This window comes from Canis lupus, chromosome 6 (genome assembly GCF_011100685.1).
Source record: "Canis lupus familiaris isolate Mischka breed German Shepherd chromosome 6, alternate assembly UU_Cfam_GSD_1.0, whole genome shotgun sequence".
Classification (NCBI taxonomy): Eukaryota; Metazoa; Chordata; class Mammalia; order Carnivora; family Canidae; genus Canis; species Canis lupus.
This window is the reverse complement of record NC_049227.1, coordinates 72674989-72702135: the sequence shown is the minus strand read 5'-3', so window position 1 is coordinate 72702135 and position 27147 is coordinate 72674989. Positions and strand designations below refer to the sequence as shown.

At 32.4% G+C, this 27147-nt stretch overlaps 1 protein-coding gene across 3 annotated transcripts in view; it reads right to left on the bottom strand.

The window, feature by feature from the left end:
- The window catches only part of LRRIQ3 (leucine rich repeats and IQ motif containing 3), a 169864-nt gene that overhangs the window by 138504 nt on the left and 4213 nt on the right, over nt 1-27147 (bottom strand). For all 3 annotated transcript variants that reach the window (XM_038541655.1, XM_038541657.1, XM_038541656.1), the window contains exons 2-3: nt 12998-13246; nt 9922-10245 (exon numbers count right to left, since the gene is read on the bottom strand). In XM_038541655.1, the coding sequence (XP_038397583.1) occupies nt 9922-10245; nt 12998-13246 (573 nt within the window). The remainder of the gene's footprint in view (nt 1-9921; nt 10246-12997; nt 13247-27147) is intronic.

Genomic DNA, 27147 nt, shown 5'->3' with positions numbered 1-27147 from the left:
TACCAGAGACACTTCCTGAAGCATCAGGCCCTGGACATATATGACCTCTTCTATATAAAGCCATTACTCTCAGGAGCATGAAACATAATAGATTTTCCTAACATACAGAAGAAGACAAAGACCTAGACAAAATACCAACACCAACCAATTCATCCCAAAAGAAAGAACAAGAAAAGGTCATGACCAGGGATCTAATTTAAAAAGATGTAAGTTAAACACCTAATCCAGAATTTAAAGCAACAATCATAATGATACTAGCCAGGCTTTAGGAAAATATAGAAGATACCAGCAAGTCTCATAATGCAGAAATAAAAGATCTAAAAAATTAGGCTGCTTAAAGAATAAAAAAAAAAAAACTACAACTGAAATGTACAACAGCTAGATGTAATGATCACAAAGATGGAAGAAGCAAAGGAACAAATAAGTGATACAGAAGATAAAATTATGGAAAATAATGAAGCTAAAAGAAGAGGGAAAGAAAAATATTGGATCACAAATGTAGACTTAAGGAACTCAGTGACTCCGTAAAGTGTAATAAAATTTGTATCATATGAGTCCCAGAATAAGAAGAGGAAAGGGAGAAGAGATTTATTTGAGGAATTTATAGCTAAAAATTTCCTCAATCTGGGAAGGAAACAGATCCAAATTGAGGAGACACAGAGAATTTCCATCAAAATTAACAAAAGCAGGCTAACATCAAGACATATCATATCTAAATTTGCAAAATATAGAGATAAAGAAAAAATCCTAAAAGCAGCAAGAAGTGAAGTCCCTGACTTACAAAGGAAGACAAATAAGGTTAACAGCAGATTTCTCCACAGAAACTTGGCAGACCAGAAGAAAGTAGTATGATATATCAACACTGAATGGGAAAAAATCTACAGCCAAGAAGACTATCTAGCAAGGCTTCAGGCTATAACTCAGAAGAGAAGGACAGAGTTTCCCAAACAACAAAAACTAAAGTTTGTGACCACTAAACTAGCCCTGCAAGAAATAGTAAAGGGGACTCTTTGAGTAAGAAAGACAGATAAAAAGTGATAAGGACTAGAAAGGAATAGAGAAAATCCCCAGAAACAAAAAACAAGTAATAAGATGACACTAAATTCATATTTATCAATAATTTTTCTGAATGTAAATGGACTAAATGCTTCAATCAAAAGACATACGGTATCAGAATGGGAAAAAAAAAAAACAAGGACCATCTATATGCTGCATATAAGAGACTCATTTTAGATCTAAAGACACCTGTAGTTTTGTTTTTTTTTAATGTGCCTATTGAAAGTGAGGGGATGGAGAAATATTTACCATGCAAATGGATGTTAAAAGACAGCTGGAGTAGCAATATTTATTTCAAACAAACTAGATTTTAAGCCAAAGACTATAACAAGAGATGAAGAAGGGCACTATATCATAATAAAGTAGTCTATCCAATAAGAACCTCTAACAACTGTAGGGATGCCTGGGTGGCTCAATGGTTGAGTGTCTGCCTTTGGCTCAGGGTGTGATCCTGGGTCCAGGGATCAAGTTCCACATCCTTCTGCCTATGTCTCTGCCTCTCTCTGTGTGTCTCTCATGAATAAATAAATAAAATCTTTAAAAAAAAAGAACATCTAACAATTATAAATATTTATGCACCAATTTGGGAACATCCAAATATATAAATCAACAAAAAACAAACAAAAAGGAACTCTGATAAAAATGCAATAGTAATAGAGGACTTTGACATCCCACTTACAGCAATGGACAAATTAAGCAGAAAATCAACAAGGAAACAGTGGCTTTGAATGACACACTGGACCAAATGGACTTCACAGATATATTCAGAACATTTCAACCCAAAGCAAGGGAATACGCAGTCTTTTCAAGTGCATATAGTTACATTCTCCAGAAAAGATGACATACTAGGTCAAAAATAAGACCTCAACAAGTACAAAAAGATTAAGATCACATCATGCATACTTTCTGATCACAACACTATACAACTTCAAGTCAATCACAAAAAATTTGGAAAGACCACAAATACATGGAGGCTAAAGAATATCCTACTGCAGAATGAATGAGTCAATCAAGAGATTTAAAAAGAACTTAAAAAATACATGGAAAAAAATGAAAGTGAAAATGTAAGAATCTAAAAGCCTTTGGGATGTAGCAAAAGTAGTCATAAGAGAGAAGTATATAGCAAAAGGCCTACTCAAGGAAGCAAGAAAAATCCCAAATATGCAACCTAACATTACACCTAAAAGAGCTAGTAAAAGAACAACAAATGAAGCCTAAAGCCAACAGAAGGGAAACAAAAACATTAGAGTAGAAAAATGATACAGAAACAAACAAATTAAAAAGTAGAATATATTATGAAATCAGGGGATAATTCTTTGAAAGAATTGATAAAATTGATTAATCCCAAGCGATGCTTATCAAAAAGAGAAAGAACTTAAATAAACAAAATCACTAATGAGAGAGAAGAAATCAAAATCACACCACAGAAATAGAAACAATCATAAGAATATTATAAAAAATTATATGCCAACAAATTGGACAACCTGGAAGAAATACATAAATTCTTATCTATTGTTAGCATATAAACTTGTTTAATTAAAAGAGAAAGATGTAGAAAACTTTAACAGACTGATAACCAGCAAAGATATTGAATCAGTCATCAAAAATCTCCCGAAAAACTAAAGTCCAGGACTGAATGGCTTCCCAGGGGAATTCTATCAAACATTTAAAGAGTTAATATCTATTCTTCTCAAACTCTTCCAAAAAAGAAAAGAGAAAAAAAGAGAAAGAAAAAAGAAGTGGAAGGAAAACTTCCAAACTCATTCTACGAATTATCATTATCATTATCATTATCTTGTTCATTATCATTATCTTGATTCTGAATTCAGCCAGAGACACGGATAAATACGAGAACTACAGGCCAATCTCTGATGAACATGGATATAGAAATTCTCAACAAAATACTAGCAAATTCAATCCAACAGAACATTAAAAGAATCATTCACCATGATCAAGTAGAATTTATTTCTACTTGAATTTTTATCAATGTGAAACACCACATTAATAAAAGAAAGAATAAGAACCATATGATCCTCTCAACAGACATAGAAAAAGCATTTGACAAGTCACAGCACCCATTCTTGATAGAAACCCTCAACAAAGTAAGGACAGAGAAACAAATTTCAACTCATAAAGTCTATACTTTAAAGACCAACAGCTAATATCATCCTCAATGGGGAAAAAACCAAAAGCTTTTTCTCTCTAGTCAGGAATAAGACAAAGATGTCCACTCTCACCACTGTTATTTAACATAGTATTGGAAGTCTCAGCCTTAGCAACCAGACAACAAAAGAAATAAAAGTCATCCAAATCAGCAAGGAAGAAGTCAAACTTTCACTATTATTCAGACGACATGGTACTCTATTTAGAAAATCTTAAACACTCCACCAAAAAATTGCTAGAACTGATACTCAAATTCAATAAAATTCAATAAAGTCAATATATAGTAATCTGTTTCATTTCTATACACCAATAATGAAGCAGCAGAAAGAGAAATCAAGGAATCAATCCCATTCACAATTGCATCAAAACCCATAAAACACCTAGGAATAAACTTAGACAAAGAGGTAAGATTTGTACTCTGAAAACTATGAAACTCTTATGAAAGACATTGAAGATGACACAAAGAAATGGAAAAACATCCCATGCTCATGGATTGGAAAAACAAATATTGCTAAATTGTCTATACTACCCAAAGCAATCTACACATTTAATGCAATCCCTATCAAAATAACACAGCATTTTCACAGAGCTAGAACAAACAATCCTAAAATTTGTGTAGAATCACAAAAGACTCCAAATAGCCAAAGCAATCTTGAAAAAGAAAGCCAAAGCTGGAAGAATCACAATTTCAGACTTCCGATAATATTACAAAGCTGGAGTGATCAAGACATATGGTACTGGCACAAAAACAGACACATAGATGAGTGGAATAGAATAAAAAATCCAGAAATGGACCCACAACTGTATGGTCAACTAATCTTCAACAAAGCTGAAAGAACATTCAATGGGAAAAAAAAAAAAAATGGTGCTCTTTAACGAATGGTGCTGTGCTTCACCAGAGACTCTGGGCACCCATGCACGTGTACACAGAAGAAAAAGTGTGACCATGTTATCTGCCCTCTGTGAGCCTCTCTGTCTCCTGCTGTTGAATGGCCGCTCAATGGTGCCCAGAGGGCCTTTTTAGCTTGAAAAGTCAATATACCCTTGTCCATATAGTATACTTTGGGCCTAAGGGGAACGTTCTCTCCCAGAGCAACCCAGGGGATCCCCACACCATAGGGTCTTGCAGGAACCCTACAGGCTGCTTTCTCTCCCATACTTTCCCTCTCTCCCTAACTTTTTTCCACGAAAAGTGCTCCCTCCCATCTGCGGCATCTGGCTTTTCTCTCCCCCAGTTTACATCTCTGAATCTCACAACTGCCACATTCTCTCCTTCCAATTCTGCAAATTGTTTACTTAATCCCAGATTGATTTCCAGGTTGTTCAAAATGATTTGATGTTGACCTAGCTGTGTTCAAGGGATGATGCCCAGGGTTCCCCTACTACCCTGCCATCTTAACTCTTCCTCCCCAATTTTCATAGTATTCTTACACTCAATATTAAGTGTAAATAAATCTTTTGAAATAGATATTTCAAATATTACTAAATAAATTTATATCCCTATATGTTGTCATTTATTCAAGTGTTTAATGCTACAAATGAAATGTTTCAATAATCAAAGAATAACCAAAATAATATTATTTATAGCAGAAATAATAACCAAAAACTTATAAGTAAGCTGAAAAATTATTTTTCAAATAGATTCTTTTTAATTTGTGCCACAAAATTCTACCAAAATTTTGCCAAAAGCTCTTTAAGGCTTACGTCATCTGTGATGCCTTCCATTCATATTTTTCACACAATTTTTTTCTTCAATTATCCTATTTCTGATATTTTCAACCTTTTTTTTTAAGATTTTATTTTTTTATTCATGAGAGATACAGATAGAGAGGCAGAAACACAGGCAGAGAGAGAGGCAGAGAGAGAGAAGCAGGCTCCTTCCAGGGAGCCTGACTTGGGTCTCGAACCTGGGTCTCCAGGATCACACCCTAGGCCGAAGGCAGGCACCAAACCGCTGAGCCACCCAGGCGTCTCTATTTTCAACCTTTTATTTTAAATTAAAATTTATCTCTCTTGGCTTAAAAATATACTGAAGTTAATATCATCTCACTTTAAAAAAAAAAAAATCATCCATTAATCTTATTTCTGGCAGTCAAGGCATTGTCTTTCCTCTGTCCAAAATTTTCTCAGAAAGTTTCTATACTTGGTAATTACATATTAACCCTCTATAGTTCCTGAAACTTACTGAAATTCCAAAGAAACAACAACCTCTCCAACAGAAGTTTTCAAAATAGTTTTGTTTCCATGATAATTGTCCTTGACTTTTAAATACATCTTTCATTTTTTTTAAACGATTATTTTCCCTTAAACTAAGTGATACAAAGCTGTCTCTGTTTTTCCTTCTACTCCTGGAATTAATTCTCTGTTATCCTCATTGGTCCCACTGCTTTCTATCCAAAATTAAACTGCTCTTAGGCTTTGTCCTTAGGTCTCATACTATTTCCCATATATTCTTGTGACGGCTTGGCTTCAACCATAACCTCAGACCAGTAACTACTGAATTTACATCTTAGACCTACAACATTATTTCTGAATTTTAGCTCTTCATTTCCAACACTTGATTGATATCTCTATATCAATACCCTGCCTCAAATAAACATGATCAAATTTAACTTTCTATCAAAACTCTTCAAATGCTTCCATTTCCATAAGCTAAACTACTTTTTGTTCCAGTTCCCCAAGTTCGAAATGCCAAGAGTATTTTCTCACATATTATTTTTTTTCATATTTCATATTCATAATTATTCATATCTGATCAGTTAAAAAATCCTGTCAAATCTCTGCAACATTTGTCCTTTGAGATACAGTGTTGATTGTAGGACTGTGAAACCAAAGTGGGCTTGAAATCCCAGCTTCATGACTGACTATATGTCAGATAGTGGGTAAAATCTTCAACCTTACTATATTTTATTTTCTTCTGTGAAATAAGATCTTTTTATATCAAACAACATGGTGAAGAAGGCATATTTTGTCAGAAAGTCCTTCCCTATCTGGCCCAAGCCTTCATCTCTTTTGTCATATGTTACTACTTCAGTTTCTTTTCTTTAGAATTTAAGACAATCTGGCATTAGACTGGGGTTTTTTGTTTTGTTTTGTTTTGTTTTCTGCTTACATGTTTTCTTACTGTGCCTTCCCACTGAACTTTAAGAGAGTAGAACCTTTGTCAGTATTATTTACCACTGAGTACAGGATAATCTAGTTCACAGATTAGGTGACCAATATACATACATGGTAAAGAAATGAAGGAATAAAATACATAAAGTGCCTACCACAATGACTCTGACTGTCTTCTACACTGTCTTCTTCTTTGCCACTATGGTCTGCCTGTATCAGCTCTAATAGCATCATTCTGGCCTACAGATAATTGATCTCTCTGCTCTAATCTGTCTCCTAACCCCTTTTAATTTGCTAGCAAAATACTGGATTAATCTCCTTTAAAAAACTTTGTCAATAAAATTTATCCATAGAGCACCAACTATAATAGAAACACCCTAATTTCCTTCCCAAATAACTACAATAGATCTTCATTGCATTCATTAAGAAGTCTAAACTCCTTAGTATGTCATCTAAGTTTCTTTTCATACCCCCACTAACTTCCTATTAATTCCTTAAATGAACATCAGTCATTTTGATTGTCCTTAAAAAAGTCAAGTATGTTAAAAAAAAAAAAAAGTCAAAGATCTTCCTACTTTTGATCATACCATAATACCCAAGTAGAATATGTAAATGAAATTTTTGTTTTAGGGCCCCGGTTAAGACATTCAGAATTAAATACTACTTCATTTTTTTATTTCTCTAAAATTGGTAACTATTATTTCAAAATTACTAATGCGCTCATAACTTTTTATAAGTAATTGTATGCAGCTATAAAGTTTTCTAACTTCCTAATCTCCATGCATAATCACTGTGTATATTTATATATCCTTTCAAATATGATCACTGTTCAACTGATTTTCAATTTTTCATCAATGTCAATGCATATATAAAATATGTAAATATATTTATAAATATTTAGAATATTATAAGTACTGTTCTGCAACATACATTTTTTACTTCCAATATCTTGTAATGGAGTTTTCTAACACCAGCAGAGCTCATCACCTCTTTTAAACTCTTATGTCATTTATTTGCTCTAAAACTCATGTCATAAAGCATTTTTTTTATTTTTATCTATCCATTTAAGTCTTTCATAACATTCAACTAGATCTCAATCACTTCTTTCAGCATTTAAAAAAATCAACAAAATCAACATGATGATTTCAACATGCCATATCACCAAATTAATCATTTAATAATTTAATATCTTTATTCACTTCAATTAATATTCTAAATTGTCCTTTAAGGCACTGAACTACTTCCCAATGGAATCCCTGAAACATGGAAAATCTGAAAACATTTAGAGATCCACTATCTATTAAAAAAACAAATATTTTGAATCAACAAAAAACTTCAAGAGCTACAAAATGAAAATAGCAAGTTGGAAGAATAGAAGATTAAATTAAAATATCAATTGTATTTCTATACATTAGTAACAAAGAATCCAAAAATGAATTTAAGAAAATAATTCCATTCACAGTATCAAAATGAATAAAATACACAGAAATAAATTTTAACAAATAAGTACAAAACTTGCACGATAAAAACCATAAAAAAAGGGACACTCAGTGGTTGAGCATCTGCCTTTGGCTCAGGGTATGATCCTGGGGTTCCAGGATCCAGTCCCACATCGGGCTTTCTGCATGAATCCTGCCTCTCTCTCTCTATTTCTCTCATAAATAAATAAATAAAATCTTAAAAAAGAAGAAAACCATAAAACAATGCTGAGAAAATTAAAGAATATCTAAATACAGAGACAGTTCAAATTCAAGAATAAGAATATTAACTATTGTAAAGATGGCAATCTCCACAAACTGATTTATAAGTTCAATGGATTCTTTATTACTATCCCAGCAAGAATCATTGCAGAAATTTACAAGCTGATCCTAAAATTCATTTGTAAATGCAAGGGAATCTGAATAGCCAAAGCAATATTGAAAAAAAAGAGCAAAGTTGAAAGACTCACACTTCCCCATTTCAAAACTTAACTACAAAGCTGCCTACAATAATCAGACTGCATGCTACTGGCATCAGGATAAATATATAGACCACTGGAATAAAACTGAGAGTCCAGAAATTAAGATTACATCTTATGGCAACTTGATTTCTGACAAAGATACCCATACAATTAACCTGAGAAAGAATAACCTTTTCAATAAATGGGGGTGGTATAATTGAATATCTACTGCAAAAAAAAATGAGGTTAGATCCTTACTTCATACCACATATAAAAATTCACTCAAAATAAAACATAGGTCTATATTTCAGCTAAAATTATGAAACTCCTAGGAAAAAACTCAGAAAGAATCTCCTGGGAAAAAACACAGAAAGAGTCTTCTGACCTTAGGCAGAGTTCTTAGAAACAATATAAAAAGCATGATCCATAAAAGAAAAAATTCATAACCTGGATGTCTTTAAAACTCAAAATCTTCCTGCTCTAAAAGAGGCCATAAAGAAAGTGAAAAGATAAGTTAGAGGTTGAGAAAAAAATATTTGCAATGCATGTATTGTTAAAAGACTATATCCATATATCTACTCTCACAAGTCAATAATAAGACAATAACCCACTTTCAAAATAAGCAAAAAATTTATATAGACAGTTGACAAAAATACACGTATACATAATAAGAAGATTAGAAATGCTTATCATCATACTCATTAGGGAAATAAAGTTAAAACCAAAATAAAATACCACTCTCTACCTACTAGAATGTCTATAGTGTAAAACAGAAAAAATACTAAGTGTTTGCAAGGACATACAGAAACTAGAATCCTCATGCATTTGTGGTTTCTATTATTTACAGAACAATTTAGTTTCTTTCAAAATTAAGCACAAACTTACTATACATACCAATTGTACTCCTAAGAATCTACCTAAGAAAACTGAAAACATATGTCAACACAAAATCATGTAAGTAGGTGTTCTTACAGCATCATTCATAATAGCAAAAACTGACAATAATCTAAATATCCACCGACTGATGAATAGGCAAAAAAAATGTGGTATATTCATGTAATGGAAAATTACTCAGCAATCAAAAGTAACTAACTCTTGATACATGCTACAACATAAATAAGCCTCAAACACAACACACACAGCCACATAAGCCTGTGTGTTGCATGATTTGATTCATACAAAATGTTTATGAAAGCAAATTTGTAGAAACAGAAACCAGGCCAATAGTACTTAAGACTGTGGGTGGGAGTCGAGAATAATTGCAAAGAGGGAAGAGGGAATAAAGGTAAAGAGGGAAACTTTTGGAGTAGTGGAAATTTCTAACACTGAAATGTGGAGATGGTTATACGGCACTAAAATTTACTAAAATTATTAAATCATACATAAAAAATGAGTGAATTTTATATAAGCTATATCTCGTTAAAGTAATTAAAACATAATATAGACCAAAAATATATTTGTTTCTCTCCAATTTTATATGTTTAGGCTCAGCAATTTCTATGCAGTAGGCATATAAATGTCTATAAATTCTCAGATATAAGGTATTACTAATGTATTTACTAGTGTATGAAATTTTAGATAAATGATACAGTATATATTAGTTCATATAACACGTTTATCTAAAATGGAACTCTAATGAATCTAATTACCTTTTTCAAAGCAGGGCAGAAGTTGAAGAAAAGCCGGTGATTATATGCTTTGAATCTTTCGGGAAGATGCCAGTTCTGAATTATTTCTTCATCAGAAATCACATGATAATCCAGTGCTTTAAGAGGCCATATACTGTTGACAAGAACATGTCTGTATCCTTTTTTAAGGCTCACTGGACAATCGAACATGGTGAGCGCAATGAGACTTGGACAAGCAGATAACATACATATATTCTTTAACTTTACAAATCCATTGTCATGAAGATAGAGGAGTTTTAGTTTCTTCAATCCACTCCAAAATTTGGTATCTGGTAGACTCTTTATCTGAAATTATTATTAATAATAACATCCTAAATACAAATATTAATTTTCTATGAATTGCATGGAAAATACAAAAACATTAAACATCTTCTAAATTTCAATATTTTCCTAAATGGCAAATTTCTCATTAATAAACCAAAAAAGAATCTCTATCCAATAGTGAGTGGAGTAAAACATGAGACACTGCTCATCTGGAATAGGTTATCATTATTAGTATAATTAAATGAATAGAAATATATACTTTGTTCAGTAAAAATTTCTTTGTAATAGACTCTCAACTTTTCTAAACATAAAGAATTAAGGAACCATATCAATCAATGTGAAACACCATATTAACAAAAATGGAGGATAAAAATTATATGATCATCTCAATAGATAAATAGCATTTGACAAAATTCAATATTTATTCATGATAAAAACTCTTAACAAAATACGTACAGAGGGAATGTACCTCAGCATTATAAAGGCCATATACGACAAGCCTACAGCTAACATATTCAATGGTGAAAATTAAAAGCTTTTCCTTTATGACCAGGAACAAGGCAAGGATGTCCACTTTTGCAACTTTTATTCAATACAGTATTAAAAGTACCAGCCAAAATAATTAATCAAGGAAAAGAAAAAAAAGGCATGCAAATCAGGAAGGAAGAAACAAAACTGTCAGCATTTTTAGATGACATATTACATACAGAAAATTCTAAAGACTTCACCAAAAAATTCTTATGACTAATGAATCAATTCAGTAAAGTTGTGGGATATAAAATCAATATACAAATATTTGTTGCATTTCTATATACTAATAATAAGTGATAAGAGAAATTAAGAACACAGTCCCATTTATAATTGCATCAAAGAGTAAAATACCTACAATTAATTTAACCAAGGAGGTGAAATATCTGCACACTGAAAATCATAAGACATGGATGAAAGAAATTGAGTAAGAGATAAACAAATGCTTATGGACTGAGATAATAAATGTTGTTAGAATACTATTACTCAAAACAATCTATATATTCAGTATAATTTTGTCTAAATTCCAAAGGCATTTTTCACAGAAAGAGAAAAAAGAATCCCAAAATATATGTGTAAGCGCAAGACACTGAAAAGCCAAAGCAATCTTGAAAAAGAATAAAGCTAGAGGCATCATGCATCCTGATTTTAAACTATATTACAAACCTATCATAATCAAAACAGTGTGGTATTAGCATAAAAATAGACACAAAGATCAATGTCACAGAACAGAGACCAGAAATAAACCTATGCATAGATGGTAGTTGATTTAATGGAGTTAAAAATATACAATGGGGAAAGGGCAGTCTCTTCACAAACTTGCATAAGAGCCTTAAACAGTGACAATGCTAACCTAGTCTGAATCATTCATTTTTATTATATATGCTGCCAAAGCAAGCACGGGTTAGTCTCTTCAGTAAACAGTACTGGGAAAACTGGACAGCCACATCCAAAGAATAAAACTGGACCACTATCTTTTACTCTACATATAATTAACTCAAAATAGATTAGACTTGAACTTAAGACCTAAAACTCCTAGAAGAAAACATAAGCAGTGTACTCCTTCACAACAGCACTGGTGATGATAATTGGTTTTGACACAAGAAGCAAAGGACACAAAAGCAAAAATACATCAGGTAAAAATACATCAAACTAAGACACTTGCACACAGCAAAGGAAACCATCAATAAAACGAAAAGACAAGCTAACAATTAGAAGAAAACATTTGTAAATCAATCACATATGTAATAAGGGGATAATACTCAAAATATATAAAGAACTCATATAACTCAATATGAAAATAAAACCCAATTAAAAACTGGGCAGTGACTCTGATTTCCTAAAGAAGACATCCAGATGGCCAACGTGGTACATGAAGAGATGCCGCTATCAATAATCATCAGGGAAATACAAATCAAAACCACAATGAAGTATCACTTCACAACTGCTAGAATGGCTATTGTCCAAAGGACAGGAAATAACAAGTGTTAGCAAGGACGTGGAGAAAAGGGAGCCCTCATGCACTGCTAATGGGGATGTACCACCACTGTGGAAAACAACAGGGAGGTTCCTCAAAATTAAAAATACAACTACCATATGGTCCAACAATTCTACTTCTCAGTATCTATCTGAAGATAAGGAAAACACTAACTCAAAAAGATACATGGACCCCCTATATTCATTCTAGCATTATTTACAATAGCCAAGACCTGGAAGCAGTCTAAGGGTCCCCTGGGAGATAAACAGATAAAGAATATGTGACATATACATATATCCAATCATCATGTTGTACAGATGAACTTAATACAATGTCATATGTCAATTATGTCATTAAAAATATTAAAAATTCCAGAGCATTTTTAATCTAGACTATTAATTTAAGAAGTAAAATATACCAAATTACTGTATTTATGAAGTAAATATATTAGAAGTAAAATATACCAAATTACTGTGTTTATGTATTTCTACCTTAAATTTTTGTTTAAAGTTTTTTAAAAGTGACCTCTACATCCAACATGGTGCTCAAACTCATGACCCAAAGATCAAGAGTTACTTGCTCTACCGACTAAGCCAGCCAGGTACCCCTTAAGTTTTAAATTCTGTATTTATATATGTATTCTACTTGCTTTTAAATTTTTGTTTATATTTTATATAAAAAATGTAGGAAACATTGGGATAGATAGCATAAGTGTTTTTAAATATCAACTTCATTTATATGCAAATATTTAAAGTGTCTTTTACTTACCTGATTTCCATGGAGATCAAGTTTGACTAATTTTATACAACTCTGAAGTGGATGGATATCTGTAATAAAATTGTTTGATAAGATGCATACTCTAAGAGAGATACAGGATTGCAAATTCTCCATAGATTTTAAATGAAGGCCATTGAACTTCACATAAACAAAATCTTTTTGATCTTCTATTATGTTTTCATTATAGTGACTCCATTCTTCATGACTGGTTAGCTCTTCTGTTATTGTTCCATGAAACATCTAGGAAAAATGGGGAATTGCTTAGAAATGGTTTTTTGACTTCCAAAAATAAATCTGAAAAAATAAACAAACAAATAATTTGCAAATAGCTAGTGAGACTATAATAGTAAAAGAATTTAAGTGGAATCAAAAAAAAAAAAAAAGGCAGGGACACCTGGGTGGCTCAGCAGTTGAGCACCTGCCTTCGGCCCAGGGCATGATCCTGGAGTCCCAGGATCAAGTCTCACATCGGGCTCCCTGCAGGGAGCCTGCTTCTCCCTCTGCCTATATCTCTGCCTCTCTCTCCTCTCTCTCTCTGTGTATGTGTGTGTCTCTCATGAATAAATAAAATATTTTTAAAAACTTAAAAAAAGAATCAAAAAACAGAATCAGACCTATACGTGGAGAGAATGAACTGACAGTTGTCAGACAAAAGGGAGTTGGGCAAAATGGGTGAAAGGAGAAGGAGATACAGGCCTCCAGTTACAGAATGAAGAAGTCACAGGAATAAGAGGCACCGCATAAAGAATACAGTCAATGATATTATAATAGTGATGTAATGGGACAGATGGTAGCTACATATGTGGTGAACACAGCATAATGCATAAAATTGTCAAATCACTAAGTTGTATAACTGAAACTAATGTAACATTGTGTATCAACTATATTCAAATTTAAAAACTTCAGGAAAAAATAGTTCCCATAAAACCTTCTAATTCAAAACATTTTAAAAGTAGGAAATTTATATAACTAGAAACCAAAAATGTTATCACTGCCTTTACAAATCAACTAATCAGTAAAAGGGTAAAAAAAAATTTCCTTTTTCCTAGAACTTAGAGAACATGGAACATGGTGAAACAGTTGAGAGAAAATCATCACTTCTAGGCAAGAAAACTGAAACAAGAAAATCACACCTTACTATACTTTGCATAATAATTTTAGTTAAAATATTCTGCTAAATAAAGAAATGCATCGAATGATAAACTTCCAAGTCAGGATAGTGCTAACCTTTGTGTAAGAGGCTGAAAAATGTAGCTAAAGAGGCAATATAGGGTTTCAACTGTTATAAGCTTCTTAAAGATACAATTTGCAATCACATTATTTATTTCCATGTTAAATTCAACTAGGTAACTAAGATCTAGAATCCTAACAGTTTTAAAATCTGACTAATTTAAGTCCATGTAAAATCTGGGTCAAAGCTTTTTAATATAATTTTACATAGTATTTCTTATATATTTGAAATTTCCCTTACTGTGGGTTATTTTAGCTTTCACAAAACAGTCACCAGCGATAGTTTAGAAGAGAATATTTGAACTCAAGTGGCCTGAGAGCATTTAGTAAGATTAACTACCTTCCCTATTGGAAGAATCTTTCCCATGTGGAAATAAACTAGGTTAGCATAATCCAAATGAAAATAAATGTGGAAACCCAGATAAAACCTCACACTCTTTCAAGAGATTAGCTACTTCTTATATCCTAGCCAAGGCCATGAACTGTAATGCTCAAAGTCTTAAGTACCACCTAAGGAATTAAACAGAAAGCAGATTCCTAGGCCCCATATCATTTCTACATATCTCTGGGCTGAGAGCCAAGGAATCTGTAATTGAACATGCACCTGGGTAAGTCATGGGCACCTTGAGCAACACTAGCCTAAGCCACAAGTATAACAGTCCTCCAAATATAAAGACCCTGATATAAAATAAACAGATATGAATGAATCTTTACAAACTTATCAAGCTCCATAGGTCCTGAAATGAAAGGCAATGTACAAAATATATCCCATCATTTGGACTCCCTATTTAGAAAAAATTCTCAGTCTTTCCTCAGACTCTCTTTTCAAAAACCCATTTTTTAATTTTGACCTAATACAGGCAAACTCCAGTTTATAACTGGGATTTATGAGAGACCATATCTCAGGCATAAATCAGGACGTTTCAAGACAATGGGGTGCTCAACAGTTTCAGCTATAGAATCCAATTTTTGAGTCAAAAGCAACTCTGTAAGAAATCTGCAAAGTGAGGATCATATACCAAACTAATTTTTTCCTTTTGTTTTTTAGCCAAATGATATTTTTTTAAAAAGTATTAAATAGACTTTATTTTTTAGAGCTGTTTTAGGTACACAGAGATCACATATACACCCTCATTGTCAGTTCCCCCTATTAGTATCTTGTATTAGTGTTGTATATTGGTTACAATTAATGATCCAATTGTTTTTCCATTTTTTAAAGATTTATTTATTTATTCATAGAGACAGAGGGGGAGGGCAGAGACACAGGGAGGGGGGAGGGCAGAGACACAGGGAGAGGGAGAAGCAGGCTCCATGCAGGGAGCCGGACGTGGGACTCGATCCCCGATCTCTGGAATCACGCCCCAGACTGAAGGCAGCGCTAAACCGCTGAGCCACCTGGGCTGCCCAATGATCCAATCTTAATGCATTCTTATTAACTAAAGGTAAAGTTTTTTAGATTATAACTCATAGCAAAATCTCTGGATAAACAAAACACATCAACTTGGAAGAGCAGAGAGATCCCTTTTCTTCACATAAAGCTGAAGGTGACTTTACATCTTTTTCAATGCACTGGTACACATGTGTGTATGTATATCTATAAACAAAGATACATAGATAAACTATTATTTTAAACATCCATTGTTCACACAGATTATTCTATCTCTAATAGTTTATTTTGTGGTTTATTTCTTTTTTTTTTTTTTTTTATTTTTTTTTGTGGTTTATTTCTTATAGAAGATATAATCTCCCTAGCATTTATTTTTAGGAATTCTAAATATTGTTACTAAGTATAGTGATTGTCTATAAACTTATCACAATCAATGAAAGATTTTTATTTTAAGCTTTTCTGCAATAATAGAATTCACATGTCACTTGAACATATTGTCAATAATCTACCACTGGTATTATTCAAAAGTAGAATTTTGTCTCTTTCCTTTATCAATCTCAGAAAAATGTTTTTTAAGATTTTGTTTATTCATTCATGAGAGACACAGAGAGAGAGAGAGAGAGAGAGAGAGAGGAGGCAGAAACAGGCAGAGGGAGAAGCAGGCTCCTCCTCACAGGGAACCTGATGTGAGACTCAATACCCAGACCCTGGGATCATACCCTGAGCCTAAGGCAGACACTCAACTGCTGAGTCACCCAGGTGTCCTTTGACCTCAGAAATCAAAGTAAAACTTAAAAAAAAAAAAAATAGAAACACAACATAACATTTACAGAATGCAGTAAAAGTAATTCTAATAGGGAATTTTATGGTGATAAATGCATACATTAAAAAAATACCTCAAATAAAAAAGCTAACTTCTTACCTCTAAGAATTAAAGAAAAAACAACAAATTATACCCAAGTTAGCCGAAGTAAGGAAATAAAAAAGAACAGAAATAAATGAAATAAAACAAGATTAACAAAACTAAGGGTTGGGTTTTGAAAGAATAAATAAAATTGGCCAGCTTTGCTAGACTTAACAATAACAACAACAAAACAACAAAAAAACCTGAGAAGACTCAAATAAAGTCAAAATAAAAGAGAAGACATTGTAACTGATATCAAATAAACATAAAGAATCATGAGAATACTATGAATAATTATACAACAAAGTGAACAATCTAGGAGAAATGGATAATTCCTAGAAACATAAAATCTACTAAGACTTATTCATGAAGAAATAGGACATCTGCACAGACTAACTCCAGTAAGGGAATGAATCAATATCAAAAACCTCTCAACAAAGAAAAGTTCAGCCGTGGAGGACTGAATTGGCAAAATCTGTCAAACATTTAAAGAATGAGTGCCAATCCTTCTCAAACTCTTCCAAAAAGGTGAACAGGAGAAAACACTTCCCAATTCACTTTACAAAATCATCATTACCCTGATACCAAAGCAAGATAAGGATACTAAAGAAAAGAAAATTATAAGCCAATATCCCTAATGAATATACATGCAAAAGTCCTGAACAAAATTCTTGGAAATATTATTCAAAAATCAGCATTAAAAAAATTATACACCATGATCGATTGGAATTTATCCCTGGAATGCAAGAATGATTCAACAACGCAAATCAATCAGTGCAATATATCTCATTGATGGAACAAAGACAAAAATTATAAGATTATCTCAACAGATGTAGAAAAAGCATTTGATAGATCAAATTCTTACATGATGAAAACTCTAAAAAAAGGGTGTATAAAAGGATTACAATTCAACATAACAAAGGCCATAAATGGTAAGTCAACAGCTAATATATATAGCAATAGAACATACAACATGGTAACTATAGTTAAATACTATATTGTATATTAAATACTTGAGAGTTGCTAAGGGAGGAGTATATCCTAAATATTCCCATCATTAATTAATTAATTAATTAATTAATTATATGAGGTGACATATGTATTAACTAAGCTTATCATGATTATCATTCTGCAATATACATGTGTATCAAATCATCATAATGTACACATGAAGCTTACACTATATTATATGTCAGTTATATCTCAATAAATCTTGAAAAAAGACTTTTAAGTACAAAAAAAAAAAAAAAAAAAAAAAAAAAAAAAAAAAGACTTTTAAGTACAAATGGCAAAGTATCTCTGATTTAGATTTGATCTGTTCTTTTTTTTTTTTTTAATTTTTATTTATTTATGATAGTCACAGAGAGAGAGAGAGGCAGAGACACAGGCAGAGGGAGAAGCAGGTTCCATGCACCGGGAGCCCAACGTGGGATTCGATCCCGGGTCTCCAGGATCGCGCCCTGGGCCAAAGGCAGGCGCCAAACCGCTGCGCCACCCAGGGATCCCAGATTTGATCTGTTCTTAATTGTGAAATCTTTCCCTTTGAATTCTCTACAACCAATATCCAAATTTTTGTTCTGCATAAATAACCATGTATCCCAAAATCTATTGGTTTAAAACTACCATTTTTTATATCTCAGGATCTGTAGGTTGACTTGATTCAACCAGGTAGTTTTTTTTCCAAGTGATATTAGAGATTCAGTCTTGTAGGGCTCATCTGAACTGACACCTCCAAGATGGCTAATATACATGTGTGATACATTAGCAAGAACACTAGAGGGTAGGTTCAGCTAGTGTGCTAGGATGTATGGTCTCTCTCACCATACTGTCCCAGGTTCTCTCCACCTACACCAGCCTTTGCTATGTTATTACTTCACATGTCTATTTGTGTGTCTCCATAGTAGGGTAGCAAGACTTTCTCCATTGTTGTCTCAGGACCAAAAAAGTACAAAAGTAGACCCTGTCGGGCTTTCTGAAGGGTAAACCCAACTGGCACAGCTCTACCCCAACCACATTCTATTGGTTAAAGGAAGCCATTGTTATTTTTGAACTTATTTTTAAGCTTATAAAGTTAGAAAAACAAGAAACAAATATAAGTTTCTCTGAGCTTGGTGACCTCAAACAAGTTATACACCCTCAGTTTGTAATGTATCCAAGTTATATGCCTCAATTTCCTCACCTATAAAATCAGGATCACAATAGTACTAAATGGATAGAATTGTTATGAAGACTAAACGAGTTGGCATAGAGACTTTAGATAGTGTCTGGCACATAACTAGCACTATAAATAATTGTTACTAAAATAAATCTGGCTCAATTAACAACTCAACATAGAATGTGGTCTTCAAAAAGTAATTAGGGCACTTCTGGTTTCTGGTCCAGCATATAAGGAGCTTAGAAGTTGTCATAACAGTCTAAAAAATAAAAAGATAAACAAAATGAAAAATCAGCAATTCTTAATCAGAAAAGTGCAGTTACAATGAAAATCACTGAATTAAAAATCAGAGAAACAGACAGGTGGATTCAAAGATTCATAAGTGACTGGAATAGAAACTCACCAGCAGAACACAACTCAAGAAACTTCTGTAGGAACCAGTGCCAGGGCAGGAAACAATGACTGACAAGCAACTAGAGGCTAGGTGTTGACAACTCAGATTTAGAAACTCCAGCCCTCATCCTTTTGTGAGACTAACATCCAGGAGCTCTACCAAGTCCTTGGAGTGAATATTAGAGAAAAATTTGCTCAGGCTTCTGACAAGGAGAGAGGAAAGGAATAATTCGGAAATATACCAGACCAACCCTGTTCTTCTTAACAAGACCTGCCCCCAAGAGAAAATATTTAACACACAATAAACAACTGAGGTCTTGCCAAAGCCTAACTAACATGCAAGTAGGGAAATGTCGAACTATATCTCTGTCAAGCCTTCCATTTGGGGGAAAGGAAGTGCACAATTCCAGCCCACTGTAGCCATCTCGTCCCCCCCTAAGGTGTAGGAAGGCTGAGAAGCATGTGTGAAATTCACAGCCTAGGAAGCACAGCCTAACTAGACTGAGACCTATCCACACCTACCACCACACCACACACTATTTTACTAGGATTCTTTTCACCAGTAAATGATGTCTGGCTTTCAATAAAAAAATTACAAGGCATACTAAAAGACAACATACAGCAAGCATAAGAACCAGATTCAGATACTACAGGAATGTTGGAAAGATCAGACTGAGATTTTAAAACAACTATATCTAATATGCTAATGACTCTAAAGGAAAAAACAGACAACAAACAAGAAGAGACAGTGTAAAAAGATAACAAATTTTAAAAATAATCAAAAGAAATGTTAGAGATCCAAATCATTGTAACATAAGTGATTAATATCTTTGATGGCCTCTTTAGTTGACTGGATATGCCTAAAGGAAACAATCTTTGAGCTTGGGAACATGTCAATAGCAATTTCAACACCAAAAATCAAAGAGAAAAAAAAAAAAAAAAACACTGAAAAAAAGCTGAACAGGATATTCCAGAACTGTGAAACAACTACAAAAAGTGTAACATATACATAATAGGAATACCAGAATGAGAAGAAAGTGATATTTTAAAAAAAGAATAAATATTTGAAATAGTAATGATGGGAGAATTTATGCAAGTTAATGTCAGACACCAACCCACCAATATAAGAAGCTCAGAAAACACCAAACAGGGTTAAGGCAAAAACAAAATAAAAACAAAACAAATAAACAAAACACCAATGGGGAGAGAGATACCTTATCCATAGAGGAGCAAAAATCAGAATTATATCCAACTTCTCCTAAGAAACCATGCAAGCACAGAGAGGATAGAGTGAAATATTTACTGTCAAGAAAAAAATAACTCATTAATATAAAAATCTATGCCCTGTGAAATTGTCTTTTGAAAGCAGATGAAAAATAAAGACTCTCAGACAAACAAAAATTGAAGGAATTTGTTACCAATAGAATTGATTTGCAAGAAATGTCAAAAGCAGTTTGTTAGAGAGAAAGAAAATAATATACTTCAGAAACTCAGATCTACATAAAGAAAGGAAGAGTAGTGGGAAACAGGTAAAAATTTGCTCAAATACTAATAGCAAGATGTATTTTATTATCTATGTATATATATTATATGTATGTATGCATATGTATAAATAAAATGAATGGCAGCAATGATGTAGAATAGGAGGGAAGAAATAGAAATATCATGTTATTAAAAGGTATTCACACCAATGTGAAGTAGTATATGTTATCTGAGAATGTACTTGTTATTGCAATCTCAAAGGCAACTAATAAAAAAAATTAAAAAAAATAAGTTATGCTGAGATAAGATAGAAAACGAAATCATATACAGTGCTCAATTAAGCCAAAAAGGCAGGAAAGAGTTGAAGGCTAAAATTGGAACAAAAGCAAGAGTAACAAACAGAAAACAGTAACAAATATAGTAGCTATTAATCCAACTACAGAAATAATTTATTTAAACATCAATGATCAAAGCACTAACATAAAGATATCATGGGTCAAAGTTAGAGTAGATCAAAAAATCACATCAACTATATGTTGTCTGGGAATCATACTTTAAATGTACAGACATATAATAATTAAAGTGATGGAGGTTAATTCTACCAAACATTCAAACAGTTAATACCAAGTCTTCTCATATTCTTCTAAAAAAGGAGAGGAGAAAACATTTCCAAACTCATTTTATGTGCTCAGCATTATCTTGGTACCAAAACTAGAGGACCTTATGGAAAAAAAGAGAGAGTCATGAGCCAGAATTCCTGATGAATGTAGACACAAAAACACCAAACACCTCAACAAGGTATTTGCAAACCAAGCTCAACAATGCATTAAAAGGATCACACACCCTAATGCAGTGGGATTTATGCCTGGGTTGAAAGGATAGATCAGCATGCACAATTGGATACATGTGATGATATACCACATTAACAAAATGAAGGATAAAAACCATATGATCATCTTGACAGCTTCAGAGAAGCACTTGACAAAATTCAACATCCATTTATGATGAGTATTTCAACAAAGGGTATGGGTGGAACACAATAAAGGCCATATATGACAAACCCACAGATAACATCATACACAACAGTAACAGCTAAAAGCTTTTCCTTTATGATCAGGAACAAGACAAGGATGCCCACTCTCACCATTTTTATTCGACATAGTATTAGAAGTCCAGACAGCAATTAGGAAACAAAAAGAAATAAAAAGCATCCAAGTTGGAAAGGAGGAAGTAAAACTGTCACTATTTGTAGAGAACATATTGTACATAGAAAACCTTAAAGACTCCACTAAAAAACACATTAAATAAAGGAATTCAGTATAACTGCAAGAAACAAAACCAACCAAAATCTTTGTGATCCTATACACCAATAATCAACTATCAGAAAGAGAATTTAAGAATACAATGCTATTTACAGTTACATCAAAAAGAATAAAATACCTAAGAATAAATTTAGCAATGAGTAAAAGACCTGTACACTGAAATTAATTAATTAATTAAGCCATAGATAGAACATAATCTGGGCCACAAAACAAACCTCAACAAATTTAAAAGAACAGAAAGCGTGTATCTGTCTCAGAACATAGTGGAATTAAACTAGATATCAATAAAATAAAGATAGCTGGAAAATATCAAAATACATTGAGATTAAACAATGCATTTCTAAGCAACATATGGCTCAAAGATAATTTTTTAAATATTTTGAACTAAATGAAAATACCCCTTATCAAAATTTGTGGGATGCAATAAATGCAGCGTTTAGAGAGTAATTTATAGCATTGAATTTACATATTAGAAAAGAAGATCTAAAATCAATCATTTCAGTTTCCACCTTAGGAAACTAAAGAGGAGCAAATTAAATCCAAAGTAAGCATAAGAAAAATAAATCAGTAATATATTTTCAGTAAACATATCTATGAAAAATTATTATAATCCTTGATTATATTCTCAAATATTTGAGGATGGGAGTATTTTGTCATTATTTCATTCCATATGTCTCTAGAAATTCTAGAAATGTTAACTTTAACCAGATCATATGAAGGGTTTTTTTTTTTTTTTTTAAGATTTTATCTATTTATTCACGAGAGACACGGAGAGGGGCAGAGACATATGCAGAGGGAGAAGCAGCCTAACACAGCACTGGATCCCAGGAACCTGAGATCATGACCTGAGCCAAAGGGAGAAGCTCAACACTGATCCACCCAGGGTCCCCTGAAGGGTCTTGTACAATGAAAAACAACCAACTTTTTACTTGTTTTCCATATCTTAACTCAGGAAAAAAGTGTCTCCAAATACCGTGGTTCCTACAAAGATATTTCTTCATTATCTGCCAGTCATTCAAAGTTAATGAAATTCTTAAATACTGAATCTCACCCCAAGTGCTTGTAAACATATTTTTGGTTCCTATTAACTGATCTTTGTTTTATACAGTTTAATTTTTAAGCCATTCTCAACTATTTTTTTAGTTGGTAATATGAATTCTAAAATCATCTTAAATACAGGATCATTTATATTTGTGTTTTCTACTGCATCATTATTCATCTCTATTGATAGTATTTATTTGCCAACATATAAACAACCTTTATATAAACAAAATTCTAGAATAGAACATTATTGGATGAGATCAAGTTATGCTATTCAAAGAAAAGAATATGAAATTAGTAAATTATAAGATTAAATGTAGTCCTCTGTATTTCCATTTTTTAAGAACCAGCATTCTATATTGAGTATAAGGCATTTTTCAGTTATTCAGACTATTCAATAAAATAGTCTGTCACATAGCCCAATCAGTTTGAAGAAGTGAGGATTCTCATGGAACATTTAATTTTATTTCTTATTCTTTATTGCACATCAGTATAACTAAAATAACAGAAATTCTCAGGCCCCATTAGTCTACCTCTTGAATCTTATCTCTGCATCTATGGACCCAGATGATTATACTGCCCACCAAGGGAAGCTGAAAACCACTGCAATTGAGAACTCCTCTTATACCTACTTAAAAGCCTGTGTACGAAGTACTACCAATTTTAAATATGACAATTAAAGAGGAATCCAGGCACTTGTGTTCCTTTTATATTTTTGATAATTTCACAATTACTTTGTAAAATGCACATATAAATGTGTGTAACATCAAGTTCAATTAATATAATGCTCAAGAGGCAAATTTAAGTGTAGCAACATATTATGGAAAGCATCAGGACTCCAATTACAGTTTCAAAGAAGTCCTGTAGTTAAAAAGAAATCAGTACCATTGTCAGTAAACCTAGTTTATATCAACTAAAGCACTAATTTAAAAATTATCATACATTTTTAATCACGCTGTAAAAACTATGTCTTTATAAAATGTACATCATTTGTAAGTCTCTTTATTCCTTTTTCATTTAAAAAATTGGCAATAAACATTGAAAAATAACTATATGAGGTTATAATAAATGAATATCTAAATTAAATATTGAAAGGTAAAAATGCTTTATTCTGTATGTTTATCTCCTTTTCAAATGGATAAATCTTTTAAAGAAAATTTTAATAAATATTTTAAAGAAATTAAAAAAAAATGTTTTGCTGTGTCAATGACCTCTGGGCATCACACTCAGTCACTGGAATTTTAGATGACAGGTATACAAATGCATTACTATTTTAAGTAAAGAGTGTATTAAAACATAATATTAGTTTGGTGATCTATGTTACAGTAACTTATTTTTTTAAGCAGTAGTTATGACATTATTATAAGTTGAATTCTGGACATTAGACTCCAGAATTACAATAAAATTTACTAAGATTCTGCAAATAAAATAAAATAATGAAAAGGGGAGGAAAATAAAGGTTTATTTTTTTCAAAAATCTAACTGTTAGAAATAGAACTAGTAATATTTTATATCTGTTGTGGTTGTAAACTACTTGTAGTTTAGAATGTCTGCAGTATATTTAGGCCCATCATAAACATAGCAATTATTTTTTAATGAATACTTTTTATTTGGCCAAACAATTCATCGAGTCAATACTGTTTTGATGAGGACTTGCCATGATTTTACCTCACATGCAAAATGCACTTTAAAAATTAAGGAGAGGAGTTATAGCAGAAGAGCTAGAATTTAATATCTCCTGACAAATGAAAATGGAATCTAGTTGGTTTGCAAGTTTATATAAAGAACATTGATTCCTTAAAACATTGCATTTTTGTGGTATATTCCACATGTGTCCAATGACATAAAAAGTCATCTGGAAAAATGAATCAAAGATGCGCTTATAATCAATACAACTTATTTTCTGTCCTTTAAATGTATTTGCTTTCTAAAATTAAGAGGGCTGTAGATTTCTGTTCAAAAATTTTAAAAAAGCTTTTGTGAAAACACCAGTTTTCAACTTTTATTTTATTCCTTGCTTATAGACTGTAAAACTATAAGCGTGAAAAAACTCTATAAAAGGTGATGAGCCAGAAGATGGATATAAAACAATAAAAGCTAATAAAAAAAATCTAGAAAAATATCTGTATAGAAATCAACACCTCTTAAGAAATCATTGGGCAAGAAAGAATGAAGTAAAATATTTAAAGTATTAAGGAAAAAAAAAAAAACCTACAATTCTGTACCCTGTGAAATTATCTTTCAAACTGAAGGAGAAACAAAAACTTTCATAGACAAACAAACATTGAGGAACTCTGCTGCCAGTAGACCTATCTTACAACAAATGTTAAAAGAAGTTCTTTAGAGAAAAGGAATATTAGGTTCATTTTCTAATTATAAGGTACTTACACTACCTGGGAAGGGGCAATGTTATTTGAAAATAGAACTGAATTAGTTAATAATATGGATTGCAAAGTTCAGGGCAACCACTAAAAATGGTAAAATAAGAACTATAACCAATATGGCATGAAAGGAGAGAAAATGGAATCATATACAATGCTCATTTAAAACCACAAAAGCCATAAAAAGAGTGAAAGATGATAAAAACAAAGAGTAATGGCAACAAATAGAAAACAACAATGGATATATTAGTCTAAATATGTCAATACTCATTATGAATGTCAAAGGTCCAATGAACCAAGTTAAAGAGATTATCAGATGAGATTAAAAAACAAAACAAGGGGATCCCTGGGTGGCTCAGTGGTTTAGTGCCTGCCATTGGCTCAGGGCATGATCCTGGAGTCCCAGGATCGAGTCCCACATCAGGCTCCCTCCATGGAGCCTGCTTCTCCCTCTGCCTTGTCTGTGCCTCCCTCCCTCTCTACCTCTCTCTCTCTCTCTCTCTCTCTCTCTCTGTGTGTATGTGTCTCTCATGAATAAATAAATAAATGAAATCTTTTAAAAAAAGTATATGCTGTCCACAAGAAACCCACTTTAAAGGTAAAGACATAAAGTGATAAAGATATATCGTGCAGACATCAATCAAAGAAAGCAGGAGTAACTATAGTAACTTTAAACAGAGCATTCTTCAAAGCTAGGGAAGTTATCAGGATAAAGAATGGCATCACATAATAATAATGGGGTCATTTTTCTAAAAAGACATACCAACTGATAAAGTTTATGAACCTAACAAAAGTGAAGCAAAACTGATAGAATTGCAAGAAACAGATGAATCCACTATCACAGTTGGCAACTTCAACCCCACTATCAGAAATGAATAGATCTAGCAGACAGAAAATCAGTAAGAACATAGTTAGACACAACAACACCATCAATCAACTGGATATAATTGACATCTACAGACTAATTCATCCAACAACAATTGAATGTATATTCATTAAAAGCCCACATAAACATTTACCAAGATAGGCCACACTCTGGGCCTAAAAAAATTTAACAAATTTAAAAGAATAGAAATTATACAATGTCTTCCCCAGATCACAATGGAATTAAACTACACAACAATAACAGAAAGATGGCTGGAAAATCTCCAAATATGTGGAGATTAAACAATGCATTTCTAAATAACACATGGGCCAAAGAAGATCTCAAGAGAAATTTGAAAATATTTTAAATTAAATGAAAATAAAAATACAACTTACCAAAATTCATGGGATGTAGCAAAAGCAGTACTTATAGGGAAATTTACCATAAATGCATATATCACAAAAGAAGAAAAATCCAAAAGCAATAATCTAAACTCTACCTTAGGAAACTAGAAAAAAGAAAAAGAGCAAGTCAAATCCAAAGTAAGCAGAAGTAAAGAAATAATAAAAATTACAGGAGAAATCAATGCAATTGAAAACAGAAAATCAATAGAGAAAATCCAAAAAGCCAAATCAGGTTTTCTGGAAAAATCAACATCGATAAACCAGGCAAAGAAAAAAGTGAGAGTGAACACAAATTATTAATATCAGAAATTAAAGAGAGGACACTACTACAGACTCCATGGACATTGGAAGTATAATAAAGAATTACTAGGAATAGTTCCATGCACAAAAATTGGATATCCTAGATAAAAATGGACCAATTACTTGAAAGACACAATCTGCCAAGTGCACACAAGAACAAATAGACAATTTGAGTAGGCAGATATGTATGAAATATATTGAATCAATAATTAATAGTCTTTCAAAACAGAAAGCATCAGACCCATATGAGTTCACTGAGGAATGCTACCAAATTTAA